The sequence below is a fragment of the Mus pahari genome, chromosome 8 (assembly GCF_900095145.1).
Source record: "Mus pahari chromosome 8, PAHARI_EIJ_v1.1, whole genome shotgun sequence".
Classification (NCBI taxonomy): Eukaryota; Metazoa; Chordata; class Mammalia; order Rodentia; family Muridae; genus Mus; species Mus pahari.
In genome coordinates, this window is record NC_034597.1 from 56,577,419 (window position 1) to 56,592,225 (window position 14,807).

General features: G+C 45.5%; 1 protein-coding gene across 1 annotated transcript in view; it reads left to right on the forward strand.

Annotated features, from left to right (window-relative positions):
• Nuggc (nuclear GTPase, germinal center associated) overlaps nucleotides 1-14,807 on the forward strand; it is a 37,579-nt gene that overhangs the window by 3,402 nt on the left and 19,370 nt on the right. Inside the window, exons 3-10 of the mRNA XM_021204139.1 lie at nucleotides 645-749; nucleotides 1,296-1,404; nucleotides 2,133-2,355; nucleotides 3,409-3,639; nucleotides 5,949-6,158; nucleotides 10,280-10,455; nucleotides 12,281-12,299; nucleotides 12,758-12,847. Of these exons, the coding sequence (XP_021059798.1) occupies nucleotides 2,248-2,355; nucleotides 3,409-3,639; nucleotides 5,949-6,158; nucleotides 10,280-10,455; nucleotides 12,281-12,299; nucleotides 12,758-12,847 (834 nt within the window). The 5' untranslated portion in view covers nucleotides 645-749; nucleotides 1,296-1,404; nucleotides 2,133-2,247. The remainder of the gene's footprint in view (nucleotides 1-644; nucleotides 750-1,295; nucleotides 1,405-2,132; nucleotides 2,356-3,408; nucleotides 3,640-5,948; nucleotides 6,159-10,279; nucleotides 10,456-12,280; nucleotides 12,300-12,757; nucleotides 12,848-14,807) is intronic.

The window sequence follows — 14,807 nt, forward strand, 5'->3', positions numbered from 1 at the left end:
CCACCCTTTCAGTTTCAGAGAAGGACTCTGAGATTTAGCAGCTTTGAGATTTCCCCTCCTCAGTTAGTGGATCTCCTAAAACTTACATTTGGTGAATAGCATCCAGCTTCGTTGGTTTCTGAGAACATGCAAACAGAAGTTTGCACCTGGAGAGTGATGTTGAAACCAGATGCATGGTGGTTAATATTGATTCTCAACTTGACAAGACCCAGAATCACCTAAGAGACCAGCCTACGAGCATATCTATGAAGGAGTACCTGCACTGGGCTAATTGGGATGGGAAGTCCCATTCTGAATGTGGGTGGCACCACTCCCTAGGTTGGGGTCCTGGACTGAATAAAATGGCAAAAGTGAGCTGTGCCTAGTATACATTAGTCCTTGCTTCCTGAGTGCAGATATAACAAGACCATATGCCTCGAACAGATAATACAAAAGTCACTGATGTAAAGCACAACCAGTACAAGGACCTGAGAATTAGGTCCTAAATTGGGACAACACCTCAGAGCTGCTCCAAACGTGCTAACAGACAGGTAGAAATGGCTGGGGTGTTCTGAGGCATTTTGATTGTGTGCGTTGGCAGAGCTGAGGCAAAGATCCTCGGCCCAGCCTCAACCTATAATTCTGTATATTCTGTTTATCCCTAGTTGACTGCGATCTGTTCAAAGAACCTGTGAAGAAAAGACGCAGGTCGCATCGAGACTGGCAATTCCAGGCGTTTCCTTCTGCAGAGCAAAGTGCTCTTAAGGAATGTGAGTGTTGTGAAATGCTGGAATGGCCAATGGGGCAGCATGACTCTGTCTGTTAGGAACGTGTGAAGATGCTCAGAGGGAAAGATGTTCAGTTCTGAAGGCTAGGAGACATCTCTGCATGTACTTGCTCCATAGAGTCTTTACAGAGTTCTGTAATTTATCTCCAGGCTGCTCTGAGGAGGAGGGGTGTTATCAATATAGCCTTTTCCTCATGAAAAGACAGACTACGGATGGTTAGCTAGGTGCCTTGGTGGATGTTTATACAGCATCTGCAGAAGAGAATGATCTAGAAGAGCTAAAGTCCATGACAGCACATAAGTAGGTTCTGTGGTACGCAGGCACAGCGTGCGCTGGTTTGTAGAGGTTGTCAGATCTGACACGATGAGCGCTTATCTCCAGTGGAGGACAGCTTGCTCTCTGGTTTAATTAGCTTCTCATTTCATCGAGCTTTCCCCCTTCCATGCAGTATTAGGCAGCTTCCTTTGGAGACTTGATACTTTTACTCTGCCAGGTACATCTCAGACACTCCATTTCTGTTGATTCCAGATGAGAAACTGGAGTGTCGGACCAGGAGGGTTTTGAGCAACACTTATCAGAAGTTGATTCAGTCTGTCTTCCTGGATGACAGTATTCCCAGTGGACTCAAGTATCTCACGTGAGTGTGGGATCTGCCCCTTCCAATCTGATGCTACCCTCCTCCCCCAAGAAAAAACGAAAGTGCTTTTAATTAGAAGTAGCATAGGACGACAGGGGGAAATCCCTATGGCTGCAGGCTTTCTTTTGAAAATGTTGATAGCCATTTGTTGTGTGGTCACTGTTGACAGCTTCTCTACTGTGCACTTTACAAACCCACAGTTTCATCTCATCCTCTTAATGCCCCTATAAAGTAGGAGCTAGTGGGATTGTCCCATTTATACTGAAACTGATGCTCAGGGAGGCCAAGGCGTCGAGCCAAATCACACTGTGGATAAGTGGAAAGGCTCCAAACCCAGCCAAACCATGTATTACTGAGTTCATGAACTGTTTATCCCGAAGCCCCTGGGAAAGTCAAGGACGTTGTTGACCTTGTTCATGGCACTCTGGGATGCTTCCTGGACTTCTGCATGCGTTTTGTTAGATACAAGAATATGCAGCTTCCACGGAACACAAACATGCCTATGTGAACAGTACAATGTTTATGGAGAACTATCTTTACCAAGCATTTTTAATCTAGTTCCATTTGCTCCCCATCCCAGGTCTGTATAGTAAACAGGGAGTAATGTTCCCCCTTCTTCAGATAAAGGAAGGGTACAGCGAGTTACCCAAGACTAGAGCTTGGTTTCTGTGCATTCTGTTCTGGTGTGCTCTGTTTCATAGTTAATGTATATTTTGGAATGGATGCAGAAACCGGCTTCTTGCCTTGATTGAAAAACCCCCACTGGAGCCAGTCTATGTGGGGCTCTTGGGAATAACTGGAGCTGGCAAGAGCTCTCTGATCAATGCCCTCATCCAGCAAGCAATGTTTCTGCCAGTGTCTGGAGAAAGCGTTTGTACATCATGCATCGTACAAGTGAGCTCTGGCTGCTGTGAGCAGTATGAGGCCAAAATTCACCTTCTGTCCGATCAGGTATGCTGGCCCTCTCTCCTGCTCTCCCTTCTTGTCTTTTCCATCTTCTCCTTTCTCTTGCTCTTCCCTCTTTTCCTTTCTTCCCTGAATTTTTCCTCTTCCAGCCACCACAGATTGCAATCACATTCATTGTAAGTGTAGCACAGAAGACGTTGGGGAGATGGCTTAGCTGGTAAAGTGCTTGCATGAGGCTTAAGTCTGGACCTCCAGCATCCATGGAGTACGGAGGAGGAAAGCATGTGTGTCTATAATCCCAGCACCAGCGAGACAGAGATACTCACTGGCAGGCCAGCCTAGCAGAATTGGTGAGCTTCAGTGAGAGACCCTGTCTCAGTCAATTAATCAATAAATGTGGAGATGTGATTTAGGAAAACATCTGATATCAACCCCTGCCTTAACACACATGTACACATATGCACAAATAACTATAGCATGTTTATATAATGAAACACAATGGTGTGAGAATATTCTGCAGAGTGAGATGGGGCTTCTGGCTTTGGTCCTGAGGCAAGTCCTAATGAGATCCTTGGGCCACCCGTTCCTCTCTTTAAGTCTCTGCTTTCCCCTTACTCTAGTTTCCTTTCTGTTGCTGTGACAAACATCAAGATGAAGGCTAACTGAGGGATGGAAAGGGTTTATTTCCTTGCACTTCCAGGTCACAGTCTGTCATTGAGGGAAGTCGGGGCAGGAACTCCAAGGCAGAAACCACGAGAAACTGCTGCCTGTTGCCTCACTCCCTGGCTGGCTCAGGCTCATCCTCAACTTGATTTTTTTATGTAGTTCAGGACACTTGCCCTGAAATAGCATCACACACAGTAGGCTTAACCCTCTTCCATCAGTTGAGAAGATCAAGACAGTCCCTCACAGACTTAGGTGCCTCCAGGCTGGTGATGAAGCCACCCAGGAAACTCATTTACAGGACAAGAGATTTGGGGTAGCTGCTTGAAACCTTTCACCCTCCTTGGGGTTCCGTGCCCCACTTCTCTTGTTACCCTTCCCTCTGTCTATCACTCTGTCACAAGCAATGTGGCCCTCCTTGCTCTGCCTTGGCAGGAGTGGAAGGCAGAACTGAAGGACTTGACTAAACTCCTGCACAGAACAGAGCAGTCTGGGGAGGAAGAGGTGGACGCTTGGGACAGGGACGATGCAGCGGAAGAAGCTGCCCGGAAGCTACGGATGCTCTATGGCCCTGGGGCAGAAAGGAGGCACTACGAGGAGTTGCTAAGGCTGAAGCCCAGATGGAGGATTCCCAACTCGAGAACCATCACTCTAAAGGCAGAGGAGGTAGCGTCAAGACTTATTTTTCATTTTCCTACATCTTACGTATAACACTTGAATCCATCCAGAGGAGTTGTCCAAGGTATAGTGAATGATTTTTTTTTTATTATTGGAAATAAACTGGTACCCCAATCCACCATTATCCACCATCCAAGTTGTCTTTCATTGTTTATGCCTACAGATGGTAACCTTTGATTTCCAAAAGGAGATTTTATGCTTCGAAAAGACTACAGTCAGTTGAGAATGAATTTGGGATGGCTTTGAATGAAAATGAATATATGTATATTATTGTATAATACATACCCATTATATACTTCATTACATATTATCCATTATATTATATAATATATTAAATATATAAAGGCTTAAGCCCGAGAAATTTACTCGTTTTTCTCATAAAAGACATTTGGGGACACCAGGGTCTTCGATTGATCTTGAGACTCAGCCATGTGAAATTCAACACCTCTGTGGTGTCCTTGGCCATCCGTGGTGCTTGTTGCCTCTTAGTCATAGGGTTGTTGCTGAAGTGCCAGACATTCCAGTCTTATGGGAGGGAGTAGATGAAGGCTGGCACCAAGCGTATCTCTCCTTCCAGGAAGTGAAGACATCCCCAGACACACCCTTGATAAACCTGTGTGGATGTCATTGTTCGGAACCTGGCTGAGTGGCTCTTCTTAGCTGCTCTAGACAAGGCAGGAGCCACTTTTCCTGGGGGACTTAGATCATCCTCACTCCCTAGCTCCCTAAACAGATGGACGTCCAGCTGCTATGAATGCAGACCGGGATGCTCATCTTACCTTTAGAATTGGCATAGATTTTATGAATCTGAAATTCAAAAGATTTAAGACAAAATATCTGTGAAACCAACCCTCCATGTATAAACACTATACATTAAAATCGTAGGTTTCCCTCCCTGCCTTTGGGCCAGCCAATGACCCAGGAGTTAAGGTATTTACAAACAACCCCACAACCTAACTTTGATCCCTGAGTCCCACAAAGTAGAAGAAAGGAACTGACTTCTGCAAGCTGTCCTCTGGCTTCCGCATGTGCCCTGTGGCATGCATGTGTGTGAACTCACATGTGTGTATGTATGTGCGTATATGTATGTGTGCATACTTGTGTATACACACACACACACAATTTTAAGCATTTTTTAAAAAAAGAAACTTCATTCTTTCTTGCTTTCTTTCTGGAACATTCTGCAGACATTGATCGACAGTGATCATTGTATATTCCAGCCTTTCTTCTCTCTGAGGGGTCCCAGTTAAGAATCGAGAATTGCTGCTCTTATTTTCAGCATGAATGGGTCCATTGTTCCCAGTATGTCTAAGCAGGAACAGGAGGATGGAAACTACCCCCTCTCCACTTACTTTTGAAATGTTCTGGAAAAACCTACATATAAATTATATTATATATATATATATTTGGAAGTTTTAAAAATAAAACCCTTTTAAAAGATCAATTTTCTGATCAATTTTTAATTTGGAAAATATGATTATCGTGTTGTGATTGACTTTCTATAATTATCCATGAGATTTCCAGTAATTAAATTCTTCACAGTTGCCTTTTGCCATGTGGAAAAAATATGCTCTAGGCAAAATTTAGAAAAAAAAAATCACATTAATTTTAGAAGCAAATGGGACTTAGGAGATAAATTTAGTATCCTGTAACTTTTCTGGACTCCTCTTCCAAGCTGAGTTGGGCTGCAACATCTGAAAGCTAGGGAGCTTTCTAGTATTCCAAGCTGTCTTAAGCTCACTGTGTAGCCAAAGATGGTCTTGAACTCAGGATTCTTCTGTCTCCATCTCCTGAGTGGTAGGTCCCAGTTTATGTAATAATGCAACAAAACCCAGGGCTTTATGCACACTAGGTAACCACTCTATCAGTTGAGCTACACTTCTAGCCCCACTGAGTTCTAAATATTTATTCATGTGTGCGTGATTTTTTTGTGTGAGTGTGCATTTGTGTGATTGTGCACACCTATAAAGTCTGGAGAAGGGAGCAGGAGTTATAGGTAGCTGTGAGCTGCCCCGTGTGAGTGCTGCATCTGAACTCTGGGCGTTGTGATTGAGCAGCAGGTGCTCTTATCTACTCAGACACCTCTCCAGCCTGGAGCTTGAACTTGCAGGTCTCCAGAGCCTCTCTAGGCTCTCAATGTCTAGGTCTTTGTAGAGACCCTCTAGGCTTCCTGATGTCTATTGTCTAAAGACTTTCTACCATCCCTCAGCGTTCCTTCAAGGACTCTGCATCACAGTCAGCCCAGGATAAAGAGCCATCAGCATGATTGGTATGTGCAACCTGTCCTTCCTCTGCAGGCGGGAGAGCTATCTGTCAAGCTGGACCCCTACATCAGGACCAGGAGGAGAGACTGGGATGGAGAATCAGCAGAGACACAAATCTGGCCCTTGATCAAATATGTGGAAGTGATTCTTCCCAAATCTGCACTGATCCCAGAAGGAGTTGTCCTGGTAGACATTCCAGGCACAGGAGACTTCAACAGCAAGAGGGATGAAATGTGGAAAAAGGTGATTTTTCTTCATGGGGCTCATCCCTCGTCCCTCTACTCCACCCCTTCAAAGAAGCAAGTTGGGATTTTGTGAGCTTGATGACATTTAACTGTGTCATGTTCTGTGTTCTGGAGTTGAATTGGGCAGGGGCTGTACACTGATGCCCACAGAAACTGGGGAAGAGGAATTGACAGAGGGAGATTGTGTAGCTGGGACCAGTGTATATGATGTATGAGACCAACAGCCACAGAGAGGCCAAAGGGAAAGAGAGGAAAGGGATACGGTGGCTGTAAGCACCAAGGAGACTGAATTAGCGAGTTTTCTGTTGCCAGAATAGAATGTCCTGACAAAAAGCAATTTAGGGAGGAAGGATTCATTTTGGCTTACAGTTCCAGAGGAGATACAGTCCATCATGATGGAGAAAGCATGGCGTCGGGAGCATGGGCCTGCCAAGCAGTCAGCAAGCACGGTGATCACATTTCATCTTCACATGGGAAAGAGACAGAGACAAACAGATATATGGACATGTTTATGGGGGAGAGAGAGAGGGAGAGAGAGAGAGAGAGAGAGAGAGAGAGAGAGAGAGAGAGAGAGAGAGANACACACACACACACACACACACACACACACACACACACACACACACATGGGCAGGGGGATACTAATGAGACCAGAAAGTGGGGCTGGACTGTCAGAAAGGTCCCATAGCTTCCCCAACACCACTAGCAGGGCTGGGAACCAAGTGTTCACACCTGAGCTTGAGCGGAGCATTTCCCATTCAAACCATAGCAGAGGCCAAGGGTGCAAGGCACAGAGAAGTCAGTCACTGAAGAGCCTGCACAGGGCTCTGCATCTGTACTGGCAAGGTAGGGAAGGATGATGTTCCTCGGGGCCAGAGGGAAGGTCATGGGATGTGTGCAGGAGGGAAGAGCTGAAGGGAAACCTGGAGCTGTCTGTCTTCATCCTGCTGCTTCTGAGAAATGGGAAGGAATAGAAGGACCAGGCTGTTCTTAGAAGAAAGGGCAGGTGTGGTAGGAACACATGTCCCCAGCTGGATGGGGACAGTAATGGATGACCAGTGTCATCACTGATTACTAGTAGCATAGCAACTGTTATAAAGAACTCTTGCCACTCTGCCTACGTAGTCATTCACACTAAGGGAGAAACTGCAGTCTGCCTTGACAGCTGAAACAGTGGATGTTCAGAGAAGGAAAGTCACTTGTCCAAGGCCAGCAATTTTTCTCCTCCTTTAGACCATCCACATCCTTTGCCCTGGTCAATGACTTGAGACTGGCCATGTGAACCTTAGTTTTTCTCAGGTCTTCACCCCAACCTTGGCTAGCTTTAAGCCAAGCAGAGTGAGAACTGGAGAGGGGCCTCCCCCCCCCCAGGGTGGAACAAGGCTACAGCTAGTGTTTGATGTACTGGACAGCTTATCAAAGCCAGTGGATCTGGCCTGGGTCGTGCTCCGAGGAGGTTGGCTACAGGGACAAGCTAGTTCCCAGAGTGCTTTGCCTGGCCTCGCTCCCCTGCATTCCTGAGGGTTTTCTTGACAGCCTCTCACAGGAAGTAACCAGAGGCATCCTCCTCAGAGGAAGAACAGTCTGTAAGGACAAGGCTCCTTGCCACCAACTCTGCTGTCCCTAAAAAATGACGATAAATTTAGATGACCTGGCTTTGCTACCTAGATATTGTTGCATGACTTTGGACATTGTTACCTAACCCTTGGGTGCTCATTGTCATCTTTTGGAAGGGATGAGGGTGGGGTTGGCAGACTGCCACCTCATCCCTTCTCTGAGGTCTGTTTGACTTTTTTTTTCTTTTTTCTGTGACTTATACTACCAAAAGATCCTGGTAGTCAGGGCCTTAGTATGAGGTCTGACATTTAAGTATAGCAACTTTTTAGGACTGATACCATTTCCCCTCTTACTGCATGTTTATTGAGTGCCTGTAACTTGCTTAGACATGGAGAAGCAAGCGTGAAAGAGGCCCGTTCTCAAGCAGCTTCCACACTGATGGGCTACAGCCTTCCATACCAGAGAACACTGAAGAGTCCCAGGTGTCTCTAAGTTGACTCTAATTTTGGGAACAGGGGTGGGGTGCGGGAAGGAAGGCAGCAAGCATTTTTAGTGTTGTTGTCTAAATGTTGGTCCATTCCAAACGAGAATCAGAGTCCAAGCATGTGTGGCTCTGGGTGTCTCCCTTACTTCTTGGAGCCTGGCTTCTTCTCTTTAAAGGGTTTTGTCTAACTCATGGGACACATTTTTTAAACCACAATCTATGGAACAAAAGGCTTCAGGTCAGGGAGCAGTGGGGAGGCATGGACAAATGATGTCATCAGATCGTCCCCTCCTGATTCGGCCAGAGCACTTCTGTGTCTAAAATCAACCACACTGCATCCCTTCCAAGGCATTTGCCGTGAGCTAGAGTCTGATTTGAGGGAAGATACTCAGCTCTACCTTTTCACAAGGCAGCTGGTAGAGGAATGCCTTGGAGCAGTGAGGGACAGCACACAGGGCCACAGCAGGCAAGTTAGGAAACTGGCCTAAACACAAATTCTGCCACCCATCAGCTATTTAGCCTTGGGGAAAACGAATATGAAACTCACTGGCATTAACTCAAGGTCCCTCAACTTTGTAACATTTGAGGCCAGACAATTCTTTGTTATAGGAAGGTCTTCTGGGCATTGTGAGCTGTTTAGCCTCTGACTGTCAGTATTTCAAGTTGCAACAATTAAAAATATCTTCAGAGGGGCTGGAGAAATGACTCAGCAGCCAAGGGCTCTTGCTGGTGCTCTTGCAAAGGGCCCTAGTTTAACTGTCAGCGTCCACAGTCACTGGGCTCACAACTGTCTGTAAGCCCAGCTCCAGAGCACTGGGCACTCTCTTCTTGCCTTTGTAGGTACCCATACATGCATCACACACAGACACAGACACACACAGACACACACACATGTATTTATATGCTCGCTTGCATGCACATAAACACACACGTGTAAACAACTAACAACAGTCTTTAAAAAAAAATCTAAGCCAGGCATGGTGGCATACACCTTTAATCCCAGCACTCAGGAGGCAGAGGCAGGTAGATTTCTGAGTTCGAGGCCAGCCTGGTCTACAAAGTGAGTTCCAGGACAGCCAAGGCTACACAGAGAAACCCTGTCTTGAAAAGCCAAAAAAAACAAAAACAAAAAAAAACAACAAAACAAAACAAAACAAAAACAAAAACAAAACAAAACAAAACAAAAAAAACCTTCAGATTCTTAAAAGAATACAATCTTCAGATATTTCCAAGTATCTGGGTATAGGATCTTCACTAGTTAACACAACTGGTCCTGACCAGAATAATGAGAGTATTTTCAGGTGACAAATCAGCCACACCTTTATGTGCTACGTACTGTGTTGAAAAACTGAAAATCAACTTTTTTTTTTTTGAGTCAGATCAGCATTTCACAAATTTAGAGGTAAGACAGACAATATATCAAGAAGCATGTCATAGGGCCATGCATAATTGTCACACAGAAGATGAACATTTAATAATGCAGTGTTGATGCTATGAATGTCATGTTCAATAGCCTTGGAAGCATGAATTATAGGTTATCTAGCTTCTTGCTAGGTAACCAAAGATAGTTTTTGAAGAACCCTCTTCTAGAGGGTAACTGAGATGACTCACAAGACTGATGGGTCTGGGCCTGGAGGGCTGAGTTTTATGTAGAACTCTGTCAATCATTCTGCAGGAAGCCAGGAGTCCTGGTGGGTCAAAAGATTGAGATTCTATGGACTCAAAGGTGCAAGGCCCAGAGAGCCCTTCCCTCTAGGTAACAGAACTGCCCTGAGCAGTCAGAAAGGAGCTGTAGTAGGGAATTGATCTGTGTAGGATGTCCAGGAGAGGTGGTCTGCTCATCTGTGGTAATCCAGTAAAGAGCCTTGACAGATGAGTAGAGACCAAGCTAAGTGTGTGGCTGGTGCACACACAGGGGTCCATGGGCCACTTTGTTGGCTGGTGCAGAGAGTGGAGTGGGAGCTCTGAGTGAGAGGCAGGAGTGAGGGAGGAAAAGTGAGAGATCCGTCCCTGAACCACAGTCTATATAACTGAGATGCCAGCCACATTCTGACCCTTGCTGTGGGTGTGTCCTGCAGACCATTGATAAGTGTTCCGTGATCTGGGTGATCAGTGACATCGAGCGAGTTTCTGGAGGAAAGACCCATGAAGACCTTCTGAGCGAGAGCATCAAAGCCTGCCAGCGTGGCTTCTGCAGGGACATTGCCTTGGTGGTCACCAAAACAGACAAACTGCACTTGCAGGAATATCTCAGGTATAGCAATGAGCTTGCAAGGCTTTGGGGGCTAGCCAGCCTGGGGACTTTCTTTCCCGGGTTCTGGCTATGAAAGTGACCTAGGCTTTACCAAGTGACTGTGAGGGATGAAAGAGAAGTCTGTGCAACATGTTGAGATGTCAAGATGCCTGGGTGGGTTGGCTCAAAAGTTGGAACCATGTGACATTCTGAGGACAGTTCTGTGCTAAGCCACTATTTTCTATGCATCTCTGAGGCACTACTCAAATGCACAATATAGGAACAGTGCTTCCCCACCAAACCTAGATACTAATGCACATGCCAGCAAGATTCTGCTGAAGGGACCCTGATATAGCGGCCTATTGTGAGGCTATGCCAGTGCCTGGCAAACACTGAAGTGGATGCTCACAGTCAGCTATTGGATGGAACACAGGGTCCCCAATGGAGGAGCTAGAGAAAGTACCCAAGGAGCTGAAGTAGGCTGCAACCCTGTAGGTGGAACAACAATATGAACTAACCAGTACCCCCTGAGCTCGTGTCTCTAGCTGCATATGTAGCAGAAGATGCACTAATTGGCCATCACTGGGAAGAGAGGCCCCTTGGTCTTGCAAACTTTATATGTCCCAGCACAAGGGAAGGCCTGGGCCAAGTAGTGGGAGTGGGTGGGTAGGGGAGTAGGGGCAGGGGGGGGTATAGGAAACTTTCGGGATAGCATTTGAAATGTAAATAAAGAAAATAATAATAAAAAAAAANAAAAAAAAAAAAAGAAACAGTGCTTCCTGTCCCCAGAGACATGGAAATGTAGGTTTCCTGCCACCAGGAGGAACATACCATAAAACTATCCTGCCATACCTGGATGTCCACACCATAAAAGCCTGATGGAGCTTTCAAAAGTGCCAGGTTTTACTTAAGTATTGTTTACTTCAAAGATTTTTTTTTTAACTCAAAACTTGAAAAATGTGGGCGAAAGGTTTTAGAGTGGCAGTTTAATGACTAAGGATGAGAAGTGTAGATTAGAGAGTTTGGGATTGAGAGCTTGGTGTAAATTAATCATTGTCCTTGTTTCCATGTAGCCTGTGCCCCCGCCCCACCTCCCGCCCCCATTACTAGGGAGAGGTAGAACTTGTCTTTCATACTGGGATCCCTCTGAGAGTGAAAAATGAACCAGCAGAACAAATGGCAAACAGGCAGTGCTGAGCACGCAGCAGGAGGTCACATGATACAATGTCCTTGTCCCTGGGTCACTGATGACTCTCTGCCCTCATCCCAGGACCGTGTTCCCTGAACTTTCCTCCCAGGCTCACCAAAACCCAAGCCTGGCTGCCTTCTCTAGGACTTCTTTTTCTCTCATGGTCTATCTAGGTCAGAACTCTAGCTTCATCGCTCACCCCCTATGATCTGTCCTGCCCGACTCCCGATCACAGAATATCTGAAGCTCACCGTTTTCCAATGGCAACACTAAAACCAGACATCATGAAGTCTGCTGGGCACTGAGGTTCTCCTCATTGCTGAGAGCACCGTGTAAAGGAGGGCTAAAGGCTAGAGAGGGACAAGTCCAGTGCCACATGAACTCAGACTGAGAGGGCCACCCTCTGCCTAGGACAGGGAGAGATGCTACGTTTCTGAGTGCAAAATATGGGTTACCATTGAGAAATAAAGGCTCCCTATCCAAGACACTAGGAGAGGATCAGGAGAGGTGAGGAAGGGAGGGAAAGAGAGTTGAGTCGGAGGAGTAGACAAAGGCTAAGGGGCATGTCTGTTTACGCTGCTTTCAGGCAAAGATATAAATTTGCTAGAACACAAAATAAAAGTTTAGTCATTGTGACATTTTCTTATTTCATTTCAGGGAAAGAAAGATGGGAGATGTAAGTATGGACCAATCATTTTTAAAAAGATTATTTAGTGTGTGTGTATATGTTGTATGTGTGTGTATGTGTGTATGTTGCATGTGTATGTGAGTATGTGTATGGTGTGTGTGTGTGTGTGTGTGTGTGTGTGTGTGCGTGCGTGCACGCAATATAAATGTGGATACTTGTGGAGGCCAGGAGAAGGCATTGGACCTCTGGAGCTGGAATTACAGGCAGATGTGGTCCACAGAAGAGGATGCTGGGGACCAAATTCAGGTCATCTGAAATAGCAATAGGTGCCTTCCACCACTGAGCCATCTCTCCAGCATCTGGACCAGTAATTTTTTTAATAGTACCTGTTGTGTCTGGTGGTACATAATCCTACAAGCAAACACTCGAGCTTCTGGGTGCACTTGTCCTTGCACCACTGCTGATGACCCTAGCCTTTGGTTGCTTTGTTTTCTTTCTTAATCTAGCAAGCTATTCAGAGTCAGAGAGAGGCTGTTCTGCAAAGAAATGAAATAATCAAACTACAAAGGAAGAGAATTCTCAAGGAGAAATTGAAGGTGAGTTTGTGGTTTTGCTGCAAGTTCTTTCGCTTCTCAGTCCCCGGATACAGAGAGACAGATGTGTATTTGATCCTTTGTGACATTAAGGTTAAGAGCTTTGGAGTAGGCAATTCACAATTAAGTTAGTCCTACTGTTTGATGACTTCTGCGACCTTAGTTAGAATTCCTCTTTGTATCTCTACTTTCTTCTTTGTAAAACGGGGAGCTAGTGCTATCTTCCTCATGATTAATGGATTGAGTAAATGAGGGTACTGTTTCCTGGGAATGTCAGAGTTGACTACAGTATGTGTTTGTGGGAACGAGTATCTAAGTCCCACCGGCCGCAGGGAGAGATGATACTAGGGAAAGGTTTGGGGGAAATTCCCAGCTTCTTGGGAATAATTGAAAACAAAACAATAGAGCAAGACTGGAAAGATGGGTTAGTTATAAAATGATTGCTCTGCAAGCACGAGAAAGGACTTGAGTCTGGATCCCTGACATCCATATAAAAGCAGATGTGGCTGCACACAGCTGTGGGCTACAAACAGAGCTGTGTGAACCAAGACAGGCAGGCCCCAGGGGCTTGCTGGCCAGTGAGTCTAGCAGAGACAATAATCTCCAGGTTCAGAGAGAAACTGTCACAAGAAATAAAGTGGAGAGTAATGGAGAAGAAAGTCATGTTAACCTCCAGCTCAATATGTATATGCATTGGCGAGCATGCCTCCCATATACATGTATATGCTCCATACACATATGTGTGCCAGGAGAACACACACACACACACACACACACACACACACCCAAAAGTCTTTAGTGCTGGGGTACATGGAGCACATGCAAGAATACAGTGGCGACGGGTGGCCATGCCTGACGAATTACAAAGTAAGGCTGAAGGTGCACTAGTTATCCTGTGGGAACCTTAGTGCTTTCTTCAGTTATTTTTACTACTTTATCAATAAAATGGTCCAAACGTAACCTTACCCTAATAGTCTCACGCGGCAGTGAAACAGAAACCTATTTAGAGATGAGATCTAACCATGAAGGCATAAATGACATGCTAGAGGACCTATACTCCCACACATGTTAGGGGTTTGCCCAGATGAATTCTTCAGTTCCAGTCTCAATGGCAAAATTTGGCTTCTGTCCAGCTTAGCCAATAGCTTTACAGATTTTGACCTCCATTACATGGAAGCTGAAATTGCATGCTGTACCCTGTAGGACCAGAGATGCCAAAGCTCTGGGTGATCAGGCCTCCTGCATGAGGGGAAGTCTGCTGCTGAGCCAGTTTCCACGAGGCAACAATTCAGCAAAGCTGTTGTCCAATCTCTCGAATTGTTCTTGCTGGCAGAGAGAAACACGCATTTTATGAGGTTCTAATCAGATTATCTTGGGAACTGGGAAGGCATAGTACGTCAGTGTTAAGTTCACTATGTTTACTGCTAATAAATGTGGCAAATTGATTTGCATGAGTTGGGATCTGGGCTGGCTGCAGTGTGCCAGTGTGCAGTTTTCTGCAGTTCTTGGCATGCAAGCACTTTTGATTCTGCAACCCATGTAGATTCCGGCTGAGGGCTAAGTGTTGGACCAATTCGCTAGCCACGTTGAACCTCCATTGGTAAAATCTTCATTTGTACTACATGTCTTTGGAGCAAATTTCATTTTACTCTTTGGACATATGAGGCTGAAGGTAAATAAGGTAGCCATTGTTATAGCTATTGGTCAATAGATCTTGTTATAGAAATGAGAATTAGAAGAAGGTTAGGCAAAAGTCTCTAGAGAAAATGGGATGAAGGATTTAGGAATGAGTGCATCGGAAGTGTGAGAGAGGGCTGGGAGATAGAGGAGCTGGGAAAGAAGAGCAGTTTCAACACAGCACGGAAGGTTTTAAGGATGCGAAAGGAAAGAAAGAAAGAAAGAAAGAAAGAAAGAGAGAGAGAGAGAGAGAGAGAGAGAGAGAGAGAGAGAGAGAGAGAGAGAG